Source organism: Ursus americanus, chromosome 1 (genome assembly GCF_024610735.1).
Source record: "Ursus americanus isolate L20-20 chromosome 1, mUrsAme1.1.p, whole genome shotgun sequence".
Taxonomy (NCBI): domain Eukaryota; kingdom Metazoa; phylum Chordata; class Mammalia; order Carnivora; family Ursidae; genus Ursus; species Ursus americanus.
Window position 1 is genome coordinate 80,440,240 of NC_142127.1, and position 16,981 is coordinate 80,457,220.

Consider the following 16,981-nt stretch of genomic DNA (forward strand, 5'->3'; position numbering starts at 1 on the left):
TGTATTAGTTTCAGGTGTACAACACGACGAGTCAGTAAGTGTATATACTGCGAAATGATGACCTCAATGTTTAGTTAACATCCATCACCTCATGTAGTTAAACATTTTTTTCTTATGATGAGAACTTTCAGGCTCTACCACTCTCTTAGCAACTTTCAAAATATATGCTATAGTACTGTTATCTTTAGTCACCATGCTGTACATTACATCCCCAGAACTTATTCATCTTATAATTAGAAGTTTTTACCTTTTGACCACCTTCCCCCCGCCTCTGACAACCACAACCCTGTATCTATGAGTTTGTTTTTTTTGGATTTAACGTACAAGCGAGATCATAAACTATCTTTCTCTATTTCAGATGGTGCAAGTATTTTGAATTTTCTTAACTAATCAGTTTATTTAAAAAACTGTCGGTGTCCTTAGTGAATGCACATGATATACTAGGGAGAGCCGAACCAAATAACAACTATTTATGGAATGCCTACTATATGAAACACACCAGATTCAGTGTTAAGTATAATCTTCTTATAGTATACCTACATCTAAATATGGCCCCAAGTGGTATAGGGGTCACAAAGTCTTGAAATGCAATATTTTCCATATTGGAAAACTTGTGGGGATGATTTGTATGTCACATGAAAAAATTAACAAAGCCAAATGGATCAGACAGAAAGGACGGAACTGATTTATGATAGTTGGTATATCTTGTAAGTTCACTGTTAAAATGCACGCTGAGTGTTTTTAACATGAAGTATTTATGTACTTGCGATCTGGAAGCATTTCAAGATTCAGGAATGGCATCTTCACACAAATGTGTGCAGCAGGATGGTCTCTTTACAGCATTATGTCTTTAATAGCAAGAGAAGATTAGTGATATGTACAGATGTCAGAAAGAAAGCTGGATAGGAGGCAATTTGAGGGTTTAAAAAAAAAAAACCTAAGTCCTGGGTCACTTTGTGGATATATGTGACTTTTTTTGCTTTTATAGTCATTGCTTTCCCTTAAGTCTTAGAGTGGTATCAGTCTACTCTTCTGATTTGTAATTCAGAAGTTAGAGCTTTTATTTCTTATTCTCAATCAAGGAGGGTATTTTTGGTCATTTCTCTTTCTTTAGGGATGTGGAATTTTATTGCTGTTTTAATAGAATGTCTATCTCTCTGAAAGCTGTGCTTTCCTTTTTCTAGGAGAGTAAATGTTGGATTAGGCTTAAGGTCTGTGATTCTGGATCTTACTATTGTATTTAAAATCCTGTAATTTGGATTTTAGTGTTTTCCTACTTAAATCAGAGAGAGGTATGTAATTAATTTGTGTTGAGGAAGAAAGACTACCTCAATGTAGAACTGTGGGCATTATCGTCTGAATGGGGGGAGGCGATAGAGCAGCAAACAGGGGTCTGCCTACTCGGCCTGAGTAAGGCACACTGTCAGCTCCCACAGGCACCCCTGGGCCTCGTGACCTGCCTAGCAATGTGCAGAGGAGGGAGCTCCCCACAGCCCCTGCCACAGCCCCTGGGCCATTTTACCAAAGAAAGGCGCATCTTTCCCCCACCCTAATCTACTCTGGCCTACTGTTCCAAGTGTAAAAACTTTCAGGAGGGTACATATAGGGAGAATTCAAAATAACAGTCTGGGGGTAGGCTTCTTTAATGACAGAGGGACACAATTTCTTCACATGTCTTTTATATACTGCAAAAATTGTTTGAAGACTATAGGTACAGAAGAAATCGTGATGGATAATGGAAGAAGCATGGATTTTAGAGTCAGATGTATCTGGGTTCCAGTTTTGGCCTTATCTCTTGGGTCAAGTTCATTGCCTCCTCTGAACCTAGGCTTCCCCATTATTAAACGGAGGAGACAGTATTCCATCAGAGGACTGGCCTAAGAATGACATGATGAGATATGTAAATTGCTGGCCGCAGTACTGGTACGTATTAGTGCCATGTCCCTACAACCCCAACACTTTGTCTCGGTCTGCCAGAGACAGTGTTCTAGAAATTAATACTAGGGCTATATTTTTAAGTGACATATTCATGCAGCTTCCTCCTGCCTAACAATTAATTCAAAATGGAAAAGAAAGTCTCAAGAGCTGACCAGTGTTTGACACATGGTCGTAATCAAATAAGCACGTTAAAACCGAGTATATTCTAATACTGAAGTACACAGAGCAGTGCTTTAGAGTTCAACACAGAGCTGTCTAACAGTTTTAGAAATTGTGGAACTGCTATTTCACCTATGATGTCCATGACTCCTATGGACGATGCCCCTTCTTGGAGCTCCAGGTCCACCCCCTAGACTGTGGCTCCTCCAACACTTCACCACAACTGCCTAATGGCTCAGTGTCTCGTCGTGGAGACTGCCAACTACTGGTGGGTGAGGAGCATGCCACGTTCACTGTGTGTCCGGAGCCCAGCGCAACACACAAACACAGGATGCTCAAGACATCATATATTCAAAGAATGGATAGTTCCAACACTTGTGGAATGTCTTTTTACCGAGTTGTAATTACGCTGTTCAAATGATATTTGAATCTAAAGGGATATTAAGTATATTTCTGAGGACACAGAGGTGCTGACTTTAGCAAGGTGGTCAAGGATATGTGCTGACGAATTCACTAAATATATCTAAGATTTTTACTTATAGATTTTTAAACATGTCTTATTATGGAAAATTTCAAACATATTCAAAAGTAGAGAGAATAGTATAATAAACCCCTGTGTACCTATCACCTAGCTTCAACAATTATCTTTCATTTCTATCTATTCCCTCTCTCCCACCATCAGATTATTATTTTTTGCCATCAGATTATTTTGAAGCAAATACCAGATATCATATTACTTTACCTATAAAGATTTCAGTTACGTGTAAATATTAAAAATTACTCCACTATTCACATTTATTTTTATCACATTTATTTATTCACATCTTTATGGACATGTTTTAAATCTGCAACTTGATTTCTTTCTTTCTTTCTTTTTTTAACAGAAGAGGCAGGGCAGAGGGAGAGGGAGGGAGAGAATCTTAAGCAGGCTCCATGCCCAGTGTGGAGCCCAACAAGGGGGTCAATCTCACAACCCCAAGATCATGACCTGAGCCGAAGTCAAGAGTCAGACACTTAACTGACGAGCCACCCAGGTGCCCTTGCAACTCAATTTCTGATTAAAGTTTTCCTTTAATAAATCTTTTATTAGTGTTCATTTTTGTCCTTTCCCATAAACTTGCATGAACCGTTCCCAGTATTTTATTTATTTATTTATTTATTTATTTATTATTATTTTTTAAAGATTTTATTTATTTATGTGACAGAGAGACAGCCAGCGAGAGAGGGAACACAGCAGGGGGAGTGGGAGAGGAAGAAGCAGGCTCCCAGTGGAGGAGCCCGATGTGGGACTCGATCCCGGAATGCCGGGATCACGCCCTGAGCCAAAGGCAGACGCTTAACGACTGCGCTACCCAGGTGCCCCTGTTCCCAGTATTTAACTGGAAACTGAACACCAAGAGAAAGCTCAATGGATTCCTGGAAAGTATTGTCAAATTTGGAATTCCAAGGAGGCTCGTGAGAACTCCTTTGCTCTTAGACATTTGTCCAAGCGTAGAGAGTTGCATTTAACCAAGAGAGAAACAGAAGATTCTAAACAGCTAAGCATTCCTTTTTGCTGGGTAAAGGGCTCCCTGAAACCACAGACGTGCTAATGTGGTCATTCTGATTATAAGAATCTGGCACCTCTGCCTATGGCCACAGCTATCTTAGAGGAGTGATTCTTCTGGCTGTGATGCAGAATCACATGGGGAGCCTTTGAAGATAGATTCTCAGACTTAAAAAAAAAAAAACACAAAACCCCAACAAGTCTCACAAGAGATTCTGATAGGTAGTCAGAGGGAAGCATCTCTCCCTTAGTCATGGGATGAGTCCTGGGACTGACGGCTTTAAAAATATGTGTGCAACCTAGCGCCCTGATGTTGGTCTCATATTCTCTAATAAAAGGAACCTGGGCTCCTTGGAGAAATGGCTATTTCTAAGATTAGGGCAAGAAATATATATGATGAGGCTGGAACATCTGGTAGCACAAGAAAGTACGGAAATGATCAAAATCAAAAACCCCACTATGATGTATCAAAGTGACGCAGGAGCCAGCTGCAAGAGCTGGAGGGCCAAAGCTGGAATAGTCTGAGCAACAAAATAAAGTCATCTTGGATTATAACCCCAGATGTAAAATAAATATACACATGTCCATGCTGATACGAATATAAATACTTTGAAAAGATAAATGGGAGGAAGAGACAAAACACTCAGGCAGAATTCCAAATAATTTTGTATAAACTCCACTCCTAAGGGAAGGGGAGCATAATCGTCACTCCTTAAATGTAGGATAATATGGAAAAGGTGGAGGGAGAAGAGTCCCTACCGTGGAGAATCCTGACACAAACACTGCAGTGGTAGGTCATGCTGACAGTATGTACCAGTGGTCTGATGTGACGAGAATGGCACTTGCTGTCTGTGGTCTTCCTCCCCAAACCCGTAAAACCCAGTCTAATCATAAGAAAAACATCACGTCTATTCCCACAGAGGGATTCTACAAAATACTTGACTAGTACTCCTCAAAACTGTCCTAAAAACAAAGTCTGAGAAATTGTCACAGCCAAGAGGAGGCTAGGGAGATGTCACAACTACATGTAATGTGGTATCCTGGAACAGGAAAAAAAATTAGGTAAAAACTAAGGAAATCTGAAAAAGCTATGGACTTTAGCTAATAATAATGTATCAATATTGATTCATGAATTGTAATATTATACATAATATTAATATTAATAGGGGAAAACTGGGTGCGGGGTATGTGGGAATTCTCTGCACCATCTCTGTGATTTTTTCTGCAAATCTAAAATTGTTCTAATAAAGTATTAACATTGATCAGCTTTGGTATTTGAGTCAGCTGTTCAGCTGAATGCATTGTGGTTTTTTTTTTAATAGACTTTATTTTTTAGGACAGTTTTAGATTGACAGAAAAATTGAGCAGATAGTATAGAGTTTCCAGATTCCTACCCTCACCCCCAGTTTTCTCTATTATCAACATCTTGCATTAGTGTGGTAAATCGGTTATAAAGAATGAACCAATACTGATACGTTATTATCAACTGAAGTCCAGAGTCTAAATTAAAGTTCACTCTGTGTTGTACAGTTCTGTAGGTTTTGACAAATGTATAATGGGCAGAATAATTTTATTCCCCAAAAATCTCCTGTGCTTTACCTATTCATCTTTCCTTATGTACTCCCAAGCCCCTGGTAAGTCACTGATTTTATTTTTTACTGTGTCTACAGTTCTGCCCCTTTCAGAATGTCATATAGTTGGACTCATACAATATGTAGCCTTTTCAGACTGGCCTCTTTCACTCTGTATGTATGCATTTACGGTTCCTCCATGTCCTTTTGTGGCTTGATAGTTCATTTCTTTTATCACTGGATAATATTCCATCGCATGGATATACCAGTTTATTTATCCATCCACACATGGAAAACATCTCGGTTGTTCCCAATTTTTGGCAATTATGAGTAGAGCCACTATATACATCTGTGTGCAGGGTTCTGTGTGGACATAAATGATCAACTCACGTGTTATTTAGCAATATATTGTCTCATCCCCAAGTATGTTGGGATTTTGCAGGTATTGTTCTGTTACTGATTTCTAGTTTAATTTCATTATGGTCTGAGAGCACACTTTGCATGATTTCTATTCTTGTAAATTTGTTCAGATGTATTTTATGGCCAGAATATGGTCTCTCTTGTTAAATGTTCCATGTGAGCTTGAGAAGAATGCATATCCTGCTATTGGATGAAAAACATGAACTGGCAGAGACGTCAATTAGATCCAGTTGTCTGACAGTGCCTTTCAGGTTAACAATAAGCTTAAGCTGATTTTCTGCCTGCTGGATCTGTCAGTTACTGACACAGGGGTGCTGAAGTCTCTTTAATAGTGGATATATATGTATAGTTGTGGGTTTGTCTGTTCCTTCTTGTAGTTCTACTAATTTTTTGCAGCATGTATCTTGACTCTGCTTGTGCACGTTAAGGATTGCGGTCTTCTTAGAGAACTGACCCCTTTATCATTATGCAATGCCCCTCTTTATTCCTGTGTGAAGGACTGGTATTATTTCTTTAAATATTCAACAAAATTCATCCATGAAGCCATCTGGCTTCTTTATGGGAAGATTTAAAAATGACTAATTCAGGACTAATTATAGGGCTATTCATATTTCTATTTCTTCTTGAATCTATTCTGATAATTTGTCTTTCTAGAAATTTACCCATTTCATCTAAGTTGTCTAACTTGTTGGAATAAAGTCATTTATGGTAGCTCTTTATAATTCTTTTAATTGCTTTTTCCTTCCTGATTTTGAATAGTGTGTCTTTTCTCTTAATTTCTTGGTCAGTCTAGCCAAAGAGTTGTCAATTTTGTTGATTCTTGCAAAGAACCAACTTGTGGTTTCTTTGACATACTCTTTTTCTATCTTCCATTTCATTGGTATCTACTCTAATCTTTCTTCTTTCCTTTCCTCTGCTTGCTTTGGATTTAGTTTGCTCTTTGTTATCTCATTTCTTAAAGTGGATTTTTTGGTAATGGATATAAGACTTTCTTTCTTTTTTCTTTCTGACATGTTTTTCATGATATGTTTATAGCTACAGGTTCACTCTAGGTACTATGTTAGCTGCATTCCACACATTTTGACATTTTATATTTCATTTTCATTCATTTCAAAATATTTTAAATTTCTCTTGTCATTTATTTCTTCTTTGATCCATAAGTTTTCAGTGTGTATTGTTTAATTTCCAAAATTTGAGGGTTTCTCAGATTTTTTTCTATTGGGGATCTTAATTCAATATGTCAGAGAATATACTTGGTATGTTTTCAATTTTTAAAAATTTATTGAAACTTGTGGGGCACCTGGGTGGCTCAGCTGGTTAAGTGTCTGTCTTTGGCTCAGTCATGATCCCTGGGTTCTGGGATCTGGTCCTGCATTGGGCTCTTAAATCTGTACCCATTAGGAGTTACTCTCTTTCCTTTCCCGATGCCCCAGGCAACTACTAACCTACTTCTGTCTCTATGGATTTGCCTATTTGGGACATTTCATACACACAGAACATCAAATATGTGGCCTTTTGTGTCTGGCTTCTTCCACTTGGCATAATGTTTCTAAAGTTCACCCACACTGGCAGCATGTGTCAGTCAGAGTCCTTTTCGGGCTGAATCCTATTCCATTGTATGGATATACCACATCTTGTTTATCCAGTCATCAGTTGATGGACATTGATGTTGTTTCCACTTTTGGCTATTATGAATACTGCTATGAACATCTGTGTACAAGTTTTTGTGTGGTGTACATTTTTAAGCAGTCTATAATTTCTAGGCCATGAGTTAAGTACCTGTACTCAGGAAACGAGGCTGGAGTGTGTGTGTGTGTGTGTCTCTTTATGTGAGTGGGGCCAACTCAAGTTCCTGTATGTTTACAAAGAGTCTTTGGGTTTAAGAAGAGGCCAGAAGGGCTGAGTCAACTCTTAATATCTTAGCTTCACCCTACATGCTTCAGCCCTCCCTGGCTACATGCCTCCCCTTCTGTTCTGAACCACAGTGTAAGTAAGCCCTGCTGGGTGGGAAATGAGGCATGATTTCATGGCCAAAGAAGCCAGTGCACAGACACATAAACAGTATATATTTCTATGATGCTTTTGGAATGAAAGGAAAAGTGATATGTATCATTTTGTGATTCAAGAAAAGCAATAGTAAAAACCCCACTCTCAAGTTAGTGGGGGAAGAAAATCAGCCATCAATCAATGAATGTGATGATGCCCAAATATTACTTTGGTTAGAGAAATAATCCCACATAAACTCCCACTTTTCTCTCCTTTGGATCCTAAAACTTTCATCACCACACTGCAGCGCATCTGCGGAGTAAAGCCTGTGGTGAGCCAGACAGCTGTTCCCCAGTGTCTTGTAGTTTTATTCCTGGCGGTCGGTCCAGTTTTAGCCTTGCTCTGAGACTGCGATTTCCCATCGCCTATCACTTAGCCCTGAAGTGTTGTGAGGATTCTTCCTCCCTCATCTTCATTCTAAAAATAATCCGAACACTCTTCGTTACCTAAGAAGGCCGAGCTAGGTGATGTCTCTTTGCAACTCTGTTATCTCATTCTGGACAAAGACAGTGAAGTGAGTTGGGAATAAATACAGGAAACCAAAGGGTAAAAACTATTCTCCAAGAATAAGGGAAATATGATACAAGGTAAGAGACAGAGATACAGTATTGACTAGAAGTTGGCCTGATCTGACCAAATAAAACCGCATGTGACATACCCGGGTCTACTTTTGTAAGACAAGAGATTCTGTACCTGCTTGTTGAAATATCCTCAAAAGGGTAGAGGATCTCTCCATTGTTACAGATTTCACAGATGAACCCCTTCTGGCTACAAAGACTGCAGCTGTACACGTGCGAGGTGGCAAATTTAATGACCTTGCCCAAGAATGGAGCCAGCTTCCCTTCTATCACCTGCAGAAAGAGAAATGGGACAGGGAAGCAAATTCATTGAGAACAGAAGTCTTGCAGACATAGGAGGACTGGAATTCCTTTCCTTTACACAACAGGAAAACCTCTAATTATAATTTCTCAGCAACTCTAAGGAAGAAAAGACGTAGTATTTTCACTCCAAAAGAACTCTCTGGTTTAAACCACTGGAGGTTGGAAAATGAAGATGTTGAAACTTCTTGTGTATTCCTCTTTCTCTGTAGTGTGGTATAGGGGACTGAGGACCAACAAATGGGGAACGCTACTTTACAGACCAACTTACCGTTGTGGTGTGATGTAAGAGGAGTGTGGCGGATTTCCCAAAATAGAAAACATACAGGGTAAATACTAATGTAGAATTTTATGTTATAAATTCGGTAACTCCCATCCTCTGATGAGTTAATAGTATAGCTTTTTACCATCTCCCCCAACACATGTAACAAACGTGGAAAAACAGGTTTTGTTTGCTGCTGCAAAGTATGTTAATATGAAAAGGTTGCAATTTCACAATCTGAGAACCACATTCAGCCTGAGGATTTTTTTTTTTTTAAATCTCTTAGTGTTTTAGAAAATGAGCCAATTTGATAAATGGGAGATTTCACAGAAAAATCCAGAACTTTGGCTTCTTTGGAAAAAATCATCAAACTTAGCCAAACGAGGCCTGAATTCCAACACGAAGACGATCCTGGCTGTGAGCAGGGGCTGCTTGCTCCTCCTGAGGCACGTGCTCTGTGGTCAACAGGTGTCCCTTTTAGGTCCTGCTATTTTGCATCTGCCTGCCTCCCACCGTTACCTTATCTGTTGGCCTGCAAACATCCATGAGTCTGGAACCAATGGTTAGTCAGACCCCTCCTCACTTAACTAACACTGAAGGGCTTCAAAGACTTCAGCAGTTCAGTACTAACAAGAAAAACACTCTACCTTCTCTCCCATATATATGCATATACATGCTGATTTTGATATAAAACAATGAAGATTAAATTTAATTTGGAAATAACTGGTAATAGCTGGATACTTTCAAATAAATACAGAATTAAAATGACAATTTTACAGAAAAATAATACCTGAGGGAAATGTAGTAAATCATAACTAAAGAGAAATTACGATGTCAAGGTGAATAAATAGCAGTAGTGGATAAAAAGACTACAAGGAATGTAATAATGTATTTTGCAAAAAATGAAGCTATACATAATACTGGAGATAAAAACTCAAAGTGGTTTTTAAACATCATGGAATAATCTTACAATGTTATAAAAATGAATATAACAGTAGTTAACTCTAAGGATGGGAACAAGTTGGAAAAGCAAGTCTTTCACTTTGTATATATGTAGTTTTTTTGCATTTAAAAAAACAATGTATATTATTTTTATATTAAGATGCAGAAGGTGAGCAGAAAAGTAAGGTTCACTGTTTTATAAGAGTGGATTTTTTTTTCTTAATAAAGGGGGTAGAAATTATGCTGGCTGTTTTTTGAGTCAAGTAAGTACATTTTCCACCATTCTTTCACTTACTCTCCTCTGCACTTGCTTCAGGAAGCCATAGGTTGACCTGCTTTATTTATGTTTTCTCAAGAACCATTAACTTCGATAAACCCCAGTAACATGGACTCCTAATACCACCACATGATACACACTTTCGAAGAAATAACCACTACCAAATCTTATACCAACCACCGGTAAACACTTTCCAATGTGTCATAGGGTTATTTCTAAATTGTGGTAACAATAGTTCAACTGAGTTTGGTTTTACTTATGTTACTCTTTCCTAAACAACCAAGGTTAATGACACATTCAGAGATGCACTAACAAAATATAGTCCCTTTGGGGGAAAACATCAGGATATGGAACAGTCTGGAAACCAGGTGAGTAAAGGTTGTTTGGAGGAACTGAGGTGAGAAGGGAAGACATGGAAGAAGACATGAAAGTTATCATCTAGAATCTAAAGAAGAAGACTGGGCATCTTGTGCATAAAGTTTTTCTTTCTCGCTTTTCTTTTCTTTTTTTTTTAAAGATTTTATTTATTTGATAGAGAGAGGGAGACACAGAGAGAGGGTAGAGTGACAGGGAGAAGCAGACTCCCCACTGAGTGTGGAGCCCAATGTGGGATTTGATTGCAGGCCCCTGAGATCATGACCTGAGCTGAAGTTAGATGCTTAACTGACTGAGCCACCCAGGCGCCCCATAAAGTTTTTTTTTCTATTAGGAAACTTCCTTGAGATAAAGGCCATGAACAATTTGAAGGCTTTTGAAATTATTTCACCAAATTTACACTGCCAGAAATGTAAATTTATTCCTACATGGAGACTTCAATAAGCTTTAAAAAATTAATTTGGGGAGCGCCTGGGTGGCTCAGTTGTTTATGGGATCCAGCCCCAGGTCAGGCTCCCTGCTCAGCAGGAAGTCTGCTTCTCTCTCTCCCCCTGCCCTCCACTCTGGTCATGCTCTCTCTCAAATAAATAGATAAAATCTTTTAAAAAATTAATTTGGGGACTGGTATCTTTATAATATTTATTCTCCCTATCAAAGAACCTTACCTATATCTCCATTTTATTACATATTCATTTATTATAGCTTAATAAATTTTGGGTTTTTTCCCTATATAAGCCACTCACACTATTATTTAGGTTATTTTAAGGTTAAACTTTTACATAGTATTTTTTCTTTTTTTTTTTTTTTAAAGATTTTATTTATTTATTTAACACAGATAGAGACAGCCAGCGAGAGAGGGAACACAAGCAGGGGGAGTGGGAGAGGAAGAAGCAGGCTCATAGTGGAGGAGCCTGATGCGGGGCTCGATCCCACAACGCTGGAACCACGCCCTGAGCCGAAGGCAGACGCTTAACCGCTGTGCCACCCAGGCGCCCCCTACATAGTATTTTTTCTTATTAGCTATTGCTGGTATTTAGAATATACTGACATTTGTGTATATCTTATATATAATGATATTATTGAATTTTCATGAATGCAAATCATTTTTAGGTGATTCTTTTGGGTTTTCTGAAGTAATAACTTGGTCCCCTCCTATTATCTCTTACTTATGTTTCATGTCTTATTTCATCATCTGGTGATCCTAAAATAATTTTACATAATAATGGTGTTAGCGGATATTCTTGCTCTTTCCACGAGAACCAAACTGGAAATTATGTAGTCTACAGTGAGCGCTTCATTTTCTCCATCAAACACATATATATTGTCATTCACCACATTTATTAATTACCTCTCCTTTTTAATAACAGCTTTGAGATATAATTCACATACCATGTAATTCACCTATGTAAAGTGTACGATTAAATGTTTTTTAGTATATTCACAGAGTTGTGTACCATCCATCACAGTCCATTTTAGAACATCTCATCAACACTTGCAAAAAACTCTGTACCTATTAGCAGTTACTCCCTTTTACCCCGTAACCTGTCCCCACTCCCCCAAGCCCCAGGGAAACAACACACACACACACACACACACACACACACACACACATATAGTCTCTATAGATTTACACACACATATATAGTCTCTATAGATTTACCTCTTCTGGACATTTCATATAAATAGACTCATACAACATACGGGTTTTTTGTGATGGCTTCTTTTACCCAGTATAATCTTTTCAAGGTTCACGTTGATTCTCCTTTGAATATCTCTGGTGCAAGTCTCTTTCTCCTGTCTTGCCCCAGCTATTATCACTCCTCTCTAAATTAATGAAATCGTCTTCCAGTTTTATTTTGGGATGCCAGTCTTTTCCTTTTCATCCATCCAACATATATGCTAATCAGTTTAGGACACCATTTTTATCAAGTATCATCTCTTCTTTCAAATCTTGGTGAATTCTTATTTTATTTTTAATAAAAACTCTTCACTCATTCATTTCATAAAATTCTATTGAGTTACTATGTCCTAGATAGTATAAGAGTGAACCGGACAAGATTGGAGCTTACATCTTTGCTTGGTGTGCACGTGTCTCCACAAGCTGATTCCATACTATTTATCCAAGCTCCTTTGCCATTTCTTACTATGTATCTTCCGTTGTGAGAAAACACTTCCCTGTGTAGAATATGCTTACTTTTTCTCTTGTGCCTTCACCCATGTCATTTCCTCTATCTTAGGTTTCCCTTCTTAACATTTATTTAAATTTCACCTAGGCCTCATGGCTCAGATCTAGTCAGTTTGATCTGGAAAACCATCGTTGGCTACTTCAGCTGTTACGGATCTCTAGTGCTTCATATAATTTACTTTTATATCATATAATTTAATACAGAACTTGATGCTGTTTTGTACTCTTCACTATTGTTTAACGTGATTGTTTTGCTTATCCAACCAGATTGAACATATAAAAATGGTGATACTGCCTATAAAATGGTGATTTTTACCTATAAAATGGTGATTTTATATGGAGCAATGTAAGAATGTAAATTGCTTGAAGGCAAAGACTGAGTCTCACACTTGTTTTAAATATCCCCTCTCTGCCAGGGACATAAGTTCCTGCTGACTGACCAGGGATGCCTTCCTGTTTTTCTCCTGGGCAGCAGCAGTCGCATGTTGGGGCCGTCTTTGTGTCACAAACACTTTTCAACATTCTGCTGTGTGATTTAGGGAGAAGCGTTAGGAGCTCACGGTCCTGGTGGCTGCTCAGCTCTTCAGGAACTTGTTTTTGCTCTTTCTACTTGATTCATTGTTCTTCCTATTTGTTCACTTAGGTTCGTGGCCATGTGCCAAAGAGCTGCCGATGCTGAAAGTTCTCCCTCCAGAAGAGTGAGGTAATAGTCTCTACATTTATTTTAGAATTTACATACATCTCTTTAATAGTAGAGAAAAGAAAACTTCATACTTATAATTTTCCAGAGGTGCAGATATACTTAGGAGGTTTAAAGCCTGTCTTTGAATACAACTACTAGCAGCACTGGAACAGAATCCAGCTCTTCTGGCTTCTGGTCTAGAGGTTTCATCACTATAAAGAAGTAGGTTCCAGGTGTGAAATCTCCTAGGGTTCTTTTTAAAAATCAGACATATGGGGCGCCTGGCTGGCTCAGCCAGTTGAACACCTGCCTTAGGCTCAGGTCATGATCCCGGAGTCCCGGGATGGAGCCCCCTATCAGGCTCCCTGCTCAGAGGGCGGTCTGCTTCTACCTCTGCCCCTCACCCCACTCGCATGCTGTCTCTCTCAAATACATAAATAAAATCTTTTTAAAAAGTTACCACATCCTTTAAAAAATAAAAATCAGGTATATCTTTGCTTTGGGTAGTTGCTTAAAAAGAAATCAAGTGTCCAACCTCCACCACCATCTCCTGCCTCCAAGAGTCTTGCAACTTTCACTCCCAATTCCTAGCCATCTTGGTGGGGGCTTAAGGTTAGGGACGTATTCCATAAACATCATGAAGATGGTGGCCTCAAAGAAGACCAAATCCCGAGGAGCCACTACCTTCAGGTTCTAACTGAGAGCAAAGTAGAAAAGAGCTGCCAGGATGCCAATGGACCCGGAAAATGACTATGGATAGGACAACGTCAAATGTCCCATAAGCCAACAAGTTGCCCAAGAGAGCCTGAGAGAAGTCAGACATGAGAACTCTTCTATGTCAACCCTAAATTGAAGCACCTCCCTAGGCAGTACTACTGCCTACGGTAACAACAGTCTTCAACAGGGCCCAGCACGGGGAAAAGTCCTACGAACTGTGTATGTAGATTTGCGTTGATCCAGGGGATTCTGATATTACTGAGAGCAAGCCAGGACTGATCAGGACAGAGTAAACCACAAAAGTGCTTCCTTAATAAATCCGGCCAAAGCTTGTTTAAAAAACAAAACAAAACAAAACCTAACTATCGTAGTTTTTGCTTCTTGACAACTTGGCTGTATTTTTCTGGTGTGTGGTAGTTTGATTCATCAGGGAGTCGCCCAGAGAGGCTGACATTACAGAGTTTTCCATACCCCCTCAGAACTTAGTTGTCTCTGGGTACTGGAAAGTAGCAAAGCACAGTGGAAAAGGCAAAGCTGATCTGAGGACAAATTCTAGTTCATCCACTTTCTAGCCACGAGATATTGGCAAGTTACTTAACCTTTTTGAGCCTCAGTTCCTCAACTGAAAAATGAGGATAATATCTACCTTGCAGTGTTGAGGGATGGATCAGATTTAATATAATGAAAGCACTGGACATAATGTCTAACTCAGAGTAAGTGATTAATAAATAAATAATAGCATACTATTAGTTTATCTTAATCTGAATAGAAACTTTATATGATTTAGATTCATTCCTTCTTTCAAACACTTGAGATTTATAGCAGGGGGAAAAAGATCTTTTTTTTATATGTCATTTTTAAAGGCTTTATTTATTAGAGAGAAAGAGTGCAAGCAGGGAGTGGGGGGAGGAAGGGCCAAGGGAGAGGGAGAGAGAGAATCTCAAGCAGGCTCCATGCCCAGCACAGAGTCCGACGTGGGGCCCGATCTCACAACCCTGAGATCATGACCTGAGCTGAAATCAAGAGTCGACACCTAATCGACTGAGCCACCCAGGCGCCCTATATGTCATTTTTAAAAGGCATCAAATTGTCTTTCTGCTTGGATGGGATCAGTAGAAATTAATGTAAAGTGGTCAGTTCCATTCCCTTCAACACTGCTGTTAATAAGAGAACGGGCTTATATGACAGGCATACTTATTTTTGCCAGGCCGAATGCTGGGGAAAGACATTTAACACACCTCAAGCTTGATTTGAATTGCTCATGTAACACCTTTGCAACACTTGGAAACTGTCTTTCTTAATCTTTTCTTACTTGTAATTAGTCACAGGTTAATATAACTTTATAATAATCCATCAAAAGTCAGAAGGCCATTCCATGTTTAGCATAACAAGGCTAGTGGTTTTACATAACCAGGTGGTCATTTGGGGATGTCAGGAGTGAAGGTGAACTAGACCTCTGAGATGAGGTTTCGTTATCCTTCCACTTTATTTTCCCCAAGTGGCCAGTCTATGTGAATAAAATCACGACAGAGTCATTAGAAAACACCCGTAGCTCTTCCCCCATCTCCCACCCCCCGGCACTTCTCCTTCACCTTCTCCATACCAAACTGCCCCATCTGCTTGAGAAAAGGCAGATGCCCAAAATAGGGAAAACAAGTTTGCTTCTGTTTTCCATTACACTTAATTTCTTGTACTAAGGAAGGTACTAGTCTGACTGACTTAGTCGGAAGGTGTACATATGTGATTATTTCAGAGGTATTTGGTCAGGTAGTCAGAGAATACACACTCTCATTTGTGATTTAAAATTACGTGTCTTCTCATCACATGGTAGGATAAGGACAAAAGGCAACATTAAGCTGATATCTTCTTCCCAATTTTGCTATTGTTTACTTTTGCAATCTTTGTACAAATTCTTTGCACTCATCATTTTAGTCCTTCTAAAACTCAAGGAGCCGTCCAGTGTCACTTTCCATCCTCCAGCTGGCTGACCAATATACCAGCTATGCTTACCCTTCTTGTGTGACTGTAGCCCACGAAAGCTGCCTGGTTGAACTTCCAGCTCAGGGATACACACATTTTCCCCCCTTTCTATTCTGGTCAAGATGGTCAGCATTGGAATTTGAGGCCTATGGCTTTCTTGCAGACTAAGACAACAGACTTTATTTGATTTACTTTCCTGCAGACCAATCAAAAATTACAATTAAGTTAAAAAATAACCTAGTGCTGCCTTCTCCAAACCACAGTTTCAGAAACAGCTGCTTATTACTCATGTGTGGCACCAGGAAATTGCAGTGTCATGTTCAAGGTCTGTGGCCAATAGAGATCTGTGGGATTGGGAAAAGGGCACAAATGATTCTTTTATGTCTGTTACCTTCACTCACTTGGCACCGCCACACCATTCAAAATCTACAGGGGGAGTGGGACAGACCACTAGTAACTTGGGCAAGAAAAAAGAAAAAAACTCTTTCTCATTGAATTTCTTTATGCATTGGCTCATTCCTTTCCCCTGATTTGTCAAGTTACCTTCCATTTCAATACAAGCATTCCTCAGCCATTGTGTAACATCTAGATTCTGGACAACTGTTGGGAATACTGTGATGAAGAGGGCTGTTGCACTTGACAAATGGCCCCTCCTTAAAAGTCTAGCCAGAAGACCCCATTCATGGTAAACAAAGCCACCTGCCACTCACTAGTAACAAGCTAGCTTGATGAAATGAAAGAATCAAAACTGTCACACACTGTAAAATGATTTCAAATATAATTTAGTTTGCATTTGCTTGGCCAGAGGACCATGAAAGGTTGTGCTCACTATTTTTTCTCTGAGTGCCATTTCTCAGCATTAACACGTGGGTACTATGAAGTCTAGTGATCTTGGTCAGGTGAGTTCGTGCAGAACTAGGAAAAAACAGTTCACAGATTCGGCTCAGGCTTGAAAACCCTAACACTCAGAATATTCTGAATCTTCATTCAATTTTATTAATTG

At 39.1% G+C, this 16,981-nt stretch overlaps 1 protein-coding gene and 1 long non-coding RNA gene across 4 annotated transcripts in view; one reads left to right on the forward strand and one right to left on the reverse strand.

Moving 5' to 3' along the window:
* Nucleotides 1-13,310, forward strand: part of LOC148110808 (uncharacterized) — an 81,532-nt gene extending 68,222 nt beyond the window's left edge. Inside the window, exon 3 of the long non-coding RNA XR_015724839.1 lies at nt 13,243-13,310. This is a non-coding gene — a long non-coding RNA (uncharacterized LOC148110808). The remainder of the gene's footprint in view (nt 1-13,242) is intronic.
* The window catches only part of PLEKHM3 (pleckstrin homology domain containing M3), a 177,683-nt gene that overhangs the window by 22,010 nt on the left and 138,692 nt on the right, over nt 1-16,981 (reverse strand). For all 3 annotated transcript variants that reach the window (XM_087863017.1, XM_045806607.2, XM_087863020.1), the window contains exon 7: nt 8,374-8,531. In XM_087863017.1, the coding sequence (XP_087719143.1) occupies nt 8,374-8,531 (158 nt within the window). The remainder of the gene's footprint in view (nt 1-8,373; nt 8,532-16,981) is intronic.